Raw genomic sequence first — 7,443 nt, forward strand, 5'->3', positions numbered from 1 at the left:
TAAATATGTATTTTCTGTATTTTTTAAGAATACTTGAACAGAATTCATTAAACATGAATAGAAGCACTGCACTTAGACGATGTGCTCATTGTTCCAACTCCCTTCGGACAGCCACTGGTATTTCTCAATCGGGGAAACGATACTGTCAATGCTGAAGTTCACGAGGCACGCTGCTGACCACAAACGAAACGCGCTGATAAAAAGCCTCTAACTCGACAGTATTATATCCCAAAATCACCACACAGCTGGCATCATTCATGTAGGTCTTGATTTGCTTTTGAATTTTAGAAGCGACATGTTTTACAATCAAGTTTCTACATTGACTGCAAACAATTTTTTCACTTGCTGGTATTTGAAGATAATTATACCAAATAATTCCTTGGTTTTGTCATCTACACTAAAGTCAAATTGTCAGTTTTAGCACAACCTGACTTCCGGAGCAGCCAAAACATTAATCATACTTTATTAATCCCTTCTTTCTGCATTAAGCCTATTGGTGCTGCGACACGGCCACATTAGAGGTTAAGGTGTGTACAGTGGTGAATTGTGCTGTGTGACATCCAACATCTCTGGAATATTAAGGTCTCTCGACTATCAGAGGACTTTCAAAACGGGTACTAAACCAATATGAATTTAAACTGGAGAGCTAAACATGTGACTTGAGGTCATGCAGTTATTTGTGTAGATGTTGAAGAATGATGGTGAGTCTTGGGTTATTAAATGAAGTGACAGACGTCTGACTCCATGACTCCAGAGATGCTAATCTAAGAAAAGTAGGGGGGGTAAAAAAAAATGCATTTGAAATTCCAGACATACTTTAGTGTTTTATTTACCACGTCACATTGCAATCGCAGTACTCGACATTATCGCAAGTTCAACTAATTTCATGCAGCCCGACACACATCCTGCTTATTAAAAGTTGAGACACAGTACAAGCCTTTTTTTTTTTTTTCCATTACAGGCAAGTTAAAAAGCAATAAAACATTTGGATTGATCACAACTGCCCACTGATCTGTGCAAAAAAGAAACATGAAGGTTAGTATGTGACACCAAAAAAAAAAAAATATCTATGATCGACTCCTGTTTGTGTACAACTCTTCTAGGATGAATACATGAGGTAGGTTGTTGTCATCCTAACCAAACAAAAGAGAAAATAAACTATTTGTTTTTACCAATTCACCTCGTTGAGATTCGTCTCAGAACAAAAAACCTTCAATGGTGCGTTCTGCTGACTCGAAATCTAAATGTTTAATGAGCTGAAATTACTGGAATCACTTTATCCAATGTTGTGAGGGAGATTTAAAAAAAAAAATTTTTATCTTCTGGTGTGGTTGAAACAAAACGCTTTCACAAAGAAACAACACGTGAATAAATAAGCCAGCATCATCAACAGGACAACAGAAATCTCAACTTGTGATTATCTGCAGGCTGGAGCAATATGAGAAAAAACTTCCATTTGTGAATTAAGCTTCACAATTCATTTTTATTTGAGAAGTAGACCAGGTAATTCTGAACAACTTTATACATCAGGGCACTCGGTGGCTGAATTCATTTTATATGTTACATTTTATGTGATCCTTCAAAGTGCTTGAAACCAATACAGGAAGCTAGTTTTGGTATTAGACATCAGGTTGTTGACGCGCGTCGAAACCCTTTTACATTAGAAAGCGTCACGGCAGACAAGATTAATGTCTTTTGATTGCTGAATCAGGCTTGTGCTCATATGGTAGCAAACACGGAAGTCTGTTGTACAACACTGAGGAGCGTGAGAGCGCTGCAGAGCAGATGACACGGACACTCAAAACATAAGCCTGTTTATAGTAGCGGAGTCAAATCAGAGCGGACGCTCCCATCAGCCAACAGACGACACGCTCCGTTTACCTTTTAACACTGAAACTAGACAGAAAGCACAAAAAGTCTGTGTGCTGAAACACTCAGGAGCTACAGTCGGTGCTGAGATACTCTGGTTTAAAATAAAGTTTGTTTTTTTTACTTGTTTATTTTCCAAAGGAAAGAGAAGAACGTGGCGACACAGTTAAACGAGGTCTCAACATGCCGTGGAAGGTTTACCTGACTGGTTAACGATTGGCTCGAGCACGGAGTTCTGCTGCCACAGAGTTCGGGGCTCGACACAAACAAATTGCGTGTAAAACTGCGTTGTTATTCCTTCTTGTCAGTAGTACTTCTTGCACTATGACACCGCCTCCCACAAGGGGGCGACGTATCAACAAACGCATCAAGGTGAAGTCGCCTCCGGGGCCTTGAACCTCTGCTACTGGTTAGAATTTGTAAAAAAATTAATTTATCACTAGTTGGGGGATTTCACCCCACGCAGTGCGAGGGAGGCAGCGGAGGAGCGTTCAGGGACCGAGTCTGTGTGCTCAGCTCAAGGTTTTAATCTTTTCCAGCAGCTCCGGTTTCAGGATGTTCGGGCTCTTCCCTCCTGCGGCGGCGATGTCGGCCTGCACTGCTGCGTCCCAGGAAAACGTGAGCAGAGCTGCAGGGACCTGAGACGAAGACACAACCTCATATTAACAGGAAAATAATACAAAACACACAATATATACACAGTGTCAGATTATCAATCTTCAGTGTTAAAACATCCAGACCGAACAGGTCGACTGGATCAAACCTGTTTCCCGTTTGCAGATTCACACTTTATATTTTGTGCTTAAAAGATCAAAGTTGCCTCGATCTCTGTTGTTTACCGGCACAAAAACATGACATGATGGGGAAAACCAACGCATCAACAACCACCATGGTTAAAAATGCCTCCATGAGGAATGCAGAGTGACAGCAGGTGCTCCGATGCATCCAGTGACGGATCAGAAGATTTTTTTTTTGGCTTAAGCTCACCAAGTTGCACTCGGCGAGAGCGACCTCCTCGGACTCTTGGAGTTTTTGACCTCCTGGAGCGATGAGGTCAAATGGCTGCCAGCCGTCTACCAACGACTCTCGCACGAAGCCGAACAGCACCGGCAGCCGGTCCCAGGCATAGAAAGTCCCTGGGGGACAAGAGGATGAGCAAAATTGCGCTTTCCCATAAAAGTACGAGGACAATTTGATTTCCAAAAGAGAGAAACTGACCCTGGAGCAGGCTTCCATCGGGGAGTCTGACCCTCAGCAGGGTGTAGTTGTATTTCCTCCTTTCCCTCTGCTCCTCTCGCTCCCTCATGGCTTTAGTACGCAGCATGGCATTCTTCTCCACCAAATCACTCCTGAGAAACACAAAATGACAAAATCCCGTTCAGTCCACTCACTCATGGACAGACATTGACATTTATGCTGCATATCCAAGCAGCACAAACAGGGGAAGTCAATAAACATGTTTACAAACATATTATCCATCATTAGTGGGTTAGGGTTAAGCAGCTTAAGTGCAATTTGATTATTTTTATTTTTACATTTCACTTTAAAATTGATGAAAATACCATTTTACATTTATTACAGAATAAAAATTGTATCTTTCCTCAAGCAGCACTACTATGAGAAGTAATGATTCAACACCAACATGCGGCCCCCTGCAGCCTCCTCTACCTCACACCTCCAACAGATGGTCACCGTTTCTCTCCAGACTTTACCGAGTAACACAGCCAGTTACTACCAATACTTACCCAGAAGGATTGGCTGAATTATTACACTTTGGAATTGATTTAAAATGTGTTATATATCACTTTGCTTATTAGCACATTTATATACAGCACTGTATTTGGTTTAAGAGCCACTTCAATATCAAGTAATGCAATCTGGAAGGCCTCTGACAGGCACTGAATATATTCTATAGCAAACGACACAAACCCCAAACATACAGCCAATGTCATCATGAACTATGTTTACTGTAAAGCAGAGCGGTGAGCCGTGGCGCCCACAGATATCTCAAAAAGATTTAATCTGTCTGGAGTTACAGGAAGAGACAGGGATTTCTTAAAGCTGGGGAAAAAAAAGACCACGGATTCTTTTTCTCAGATTTTAGAAACAACATCCCTGCAGAGCTCTTTATAAACATCTGGTGAGAAGGAGAAGATTCCCAAATGCTGTTTGAAATACAAAGGTTCGCCAAATACTGATCTTCCTTGTTCACTTTGCAATTCTTCTTAAGAATAAGATCATTTGCTGAGATAACGTGAAGCCAAAGGCTTTAAGCCAAAACAAATGATTTGCATCACATGATCCCCTGAAGAGGAGCAGTCCGAACAAGCTCTATCAAGTGTTTTAATCTCTGATGACAGATTATAGAAATTAAGTTATTATTACTGTATTTCAGTAAAGGGCGTAAAAATACAAACTGTTGATGATAGTAACCATAAACTAATAATTCCATCACTAATTGTATGACAAGAAAAAGTGGTTCTGTGCAATCTAAGCCTAAACCACTCTAATCTGAAATTAAAATCCAGTTTTGAGGAGGCATACCTTCACCAAATTATAAACCCATTTTCACTCGGGTTTCATTAGACCCTGTATGTATCCACTTACAGCTTCCATAACTTATATCACCAATAAAATTGCAATCGTACTTCTGTTGTTGCTCCTTCTTGAGCTCCTCCGCTGTCAAGTTGTAGAACTCCGGCGGCAGCTCGAAGCGCTGGGCGTTGGAAGAGGGTCTGAAAGCTTGAAGTTGCCTGTCCAGCTGAGCTCTGACCGGCTCTGCACCCTGAAGACGATCCCTCCTCTCCTTCATCAGCTCCAAGGCGTCAGGGCCTTGCTCTGGCAGCACCAAGAACTCCTCCTCTTCCTCGTCTGATCTCCCATGAAAGGTGAACATAAATTTACAGTTGTGAAGAGTTATAAATATATACCGTATATAAAAAAAAGAGTTACAAAACAATCGTTCAGACAAATCGGGATTAATTTACCTTGGCCGTCTACAGGAAACATAACGCTGATGAAGCCCAGAGCCTGCAGGAACTCTCTGCTGCCCTCCACACAACGCACTTTCTCCTGCAACAGACAAGGTGTAAAATGTATATGCAAATGTTATGAAGTTGTCCCCAAGAAGCTAATTCTCCTACAACGTACGGTTGTACCTGGAACACCTTGTTGCTGAGTTTAATCCTTCTGAATTTTTCCTCTGAGGGGTTCTTGCATATATTTTCAATATACCTGTTGACAAAACAAACATGAGAAGAGTTAAATGAAATGCTAATTAACCGTACTAAATAATAGGGAAACCGTTTAGTAGAGCAGGAACAAGCCTTTGTCATATAAGCTCTTAAGGAGTGACTTACTTGCTTATGATGTCAACAGCAGCCTTCACTTTGTCCTTGTCTTTGTTAAACGTGTGAACCATCATTACCGACGCCTCCACTGCGTCCTCCTCAAATCGCTATGGGTGGAAAAAAAAAAATTTAACAACAAAAGTGTCACTCAAATCGCATTATTGCCGTTATGAACGCCACACAAACTGAGGCTCAAGCAGAACTAGAATTTAAAAAACATGTCTTTAGACAAACCATAAAAATGGCCTCCTTGATGCGCACGTCCCTCTCACTCTTTGTAAATTTCGCTCCGGTTAACGGACAGATGAAATAAACACCAGACACAGACAGGCAGGAGAGATCTCTCACTGGTACAGAAGAACCCTGGACATAAAAAACAAGAACAAGAATTTATAAAAAAAAATTCAGAACGAACAAACTGGAAGGCAAATAATTGATAAAATAGTACACTTGTGCACCCATACCTCTGCTGAAGGTGCCTTTTCTTTTTCAACCAGTGATGCCGCCTCTGCCTCCAGCTCTCGTTTGACTTTGGAAAAAAAAAACATGCAATTCATTCCCAATAGATAGCGCCTCTGCCTCATACATTTCAGCAGATCATAGAGGAAAGCCATCAGATAGATAGATAGATAGATAGATAGATAGATATATGGGTCAAGTCAAAACAACACATTGAAGAAACGCATCTTGCACTGGTTATGTCAATACAATACGAATTTGGGACACAAAACCTAAAAAAAGACATACAAATGGACTAAAAAGCGACTCAAACCAAAAACGAGGATGTAAAATATTATACAGCAGATAGATTAAAAAATACAAGACAACTTGTAGTGTGTGTGATGTCCTGGTCCTCTGGAGGAGGAAGGACTGTGCACAGGGAGTCTCACCTTGGTTCCTGATGATATCCTGCGAGGTGTACACCTTGGGCCGCGGCTGCTGTTCAATCCTGGCCAGGGCTGCAGCTCCAGCCCTCTGGGCTCCTTCACTGGGAGCATGGCGGTCCTGCTTAGCACCGGAGCTGCTCTGCACCACCGCGGACTTACTATTTATTATCAGGAGAGAAACGCGGAGTGATGACACCTCCTGTGTTACAGCCACATCCCAAACACCCCCCCGGTGTTTGAGAGTGCAATAAAAACACGTCAGTGAGCCAATAGAAACTCCAGGGTCTGACTTAAACTATTAGCTAAATAAGATTGTTGAGGGATTAGTGAGAGGTGAGTTTACAATAGAGGGACGCCTCCCACTGTTTCTGCTGTTATATAACTCTGTAAAAATACATCAATAAATCAATAAAGTGCAGCACTTGCCCCGATTGAGACAGCGGTGAGATGACAAATATATTCCGATCAGCATCAAGACGAGTTAAAAGCCAATAATCCTTCTCATCACTTAGCAGTCGTAACCGTTTACCAGGCAGTTAGCATCGCGGCTAGCTTGCACTTACTGGCGCTGCAGGGGCGAGGAAAACTTTACCTGGATTCCTCGGTCAGTTTCTTCCCAGGGCCCGCGGATTTGAATTTCATGTCTTTTTTGATGTCTTCGAAAAACTTCTTCATGGTCTTCAGCCGTGTCGGTGGAAGCCTGGAACCAGAAAATAGGAAAGCAGGTCCAGCTCGCTGGTCGGAGTGGAGAGGAGGAGGACCAAAACAAGCTGTCACACCGAGCGACTTCCGCCGTGACACGTGAACGGCGCCCTCTGCGGCCGACAGCAGAACTGCACTATTAACAGCAAAAAAGACCGGAATAGATTAAAGATTGTAGGAGAAATAGTGCGGCATGGAAGTAGGGAAACCCACACACACGGGAAGAACATGCAATCTCTGCACAGAAAGGCCCTGGGCTGTATATGAACCCATGAGCTGCGGCCACATTGCAGCCCTGATTTTCACAATTTGAAATAATGTGAAATAATAAGAATCTATGATTGTCAATGAAAAGCTAAATGGTACTCAAGCAAGTGAGATGGTTTGAAGCAAACTTAATTGAAAACCCAACCGGTCAAAGTTACCTTTTATTCATGCGGTGTCTGGAGATGGGCTCCGAAAAAACAACAGTTTTGTTTCACAAGAGTCTCATTTGATTTTGTAAAGTAAATATTCACGTTTAGTTGTTATACATCAGTTTGTTTTTTTTATCGTTCCAAGCGGTGCATGTGTTTTAAAAGTGTTTGTCTTTTATTTTTGCAGAGAGAAGCCTTTTTTTTTAGAACATAGCATGC

The 7,443-nt window shown here is 41.9% G+C and overlaps 1 protein-coding gene across 2 annotated transcripts; it reads right to left on the bottom strand.

The window, feature by feature from the left end:
• Positions 1–893: 893 nt before the first annotated feature.
• Positions 894–6,830, bottom strand: ubxn6 (UBX domain protein 6). 2 transcript variants are annotated; one of them, XM_080505641.1, is made up of 11 exons: positions 6,699–6,830; positions 6,110–6,264; positions 5,684–5,748; positions 5,568–5,582; positions 5,229–5,326; positions 5,028–5,103; positions 4,857–4,941; positions 4,518–4,740; positions 3,088–3,218; positions 2,857–3,005; positions 894–2,507 (listed from the first exon to the last, which is right to left on the bottom strand). In XM_080505641.1, exons 1-11 carry the CDS (start codon positions 6,779–6,781, stop codon positions 2,382–2,384), a joined length of 1,206 nt encoding a protein of 401 aa, XP_080361767.1. In that variant the 5' UTR covers positions 6,782–6,830; the 3' UTR covers positions 894–2,381. The 2 variants fall into 2 exon arrangements, with proteins under 2 accessions (XP_080361767.1, XP_080361766.1); XM_080505640.1 differs by having other exon boundaries at positions 5,454–5,582.
• Positions 6,831–7,443: the final 613 nt, after the last annotated feature.

The sequence above is a fragment of the Blennius ocellaris genome (assembly GCF_963422515.1).
Source record: "Blennius ocellaris genome assembly, chromosome: 12".
Classification (NCBI taxonomy): Eukaryota; Metazoa; Chordata; class Actinopteri; order Blenniiformes; family Blenniidae; genus Blennius; species Blennius ocellaris.

Bases quoted from the DNA above. Each gene is read 5' to 3' on its own strand.
- ubxn6 (XM_080505640.1), bottom strand. From the start codon at position 6,781: ATGAAGAAGTTTTTCGAAGACATCAAAAAAGACATGAAATTCAAATCC. The intron at 4,741-4,856 runs GTAAATTAATCC...ATGGGAGATCAG, and splicing joins GTTTCCTGTAGACGGCCAAG to ACGAGGAAGAGGAGGAGTTC. The intron at 2,508-2,856 runs GTGAGCTTAAGC...TCTTCGTCTCAG, and splicing joins CTCTCGCCGAGTGCAACTTG to GTCCCTGCAGCTCTGCTCAC.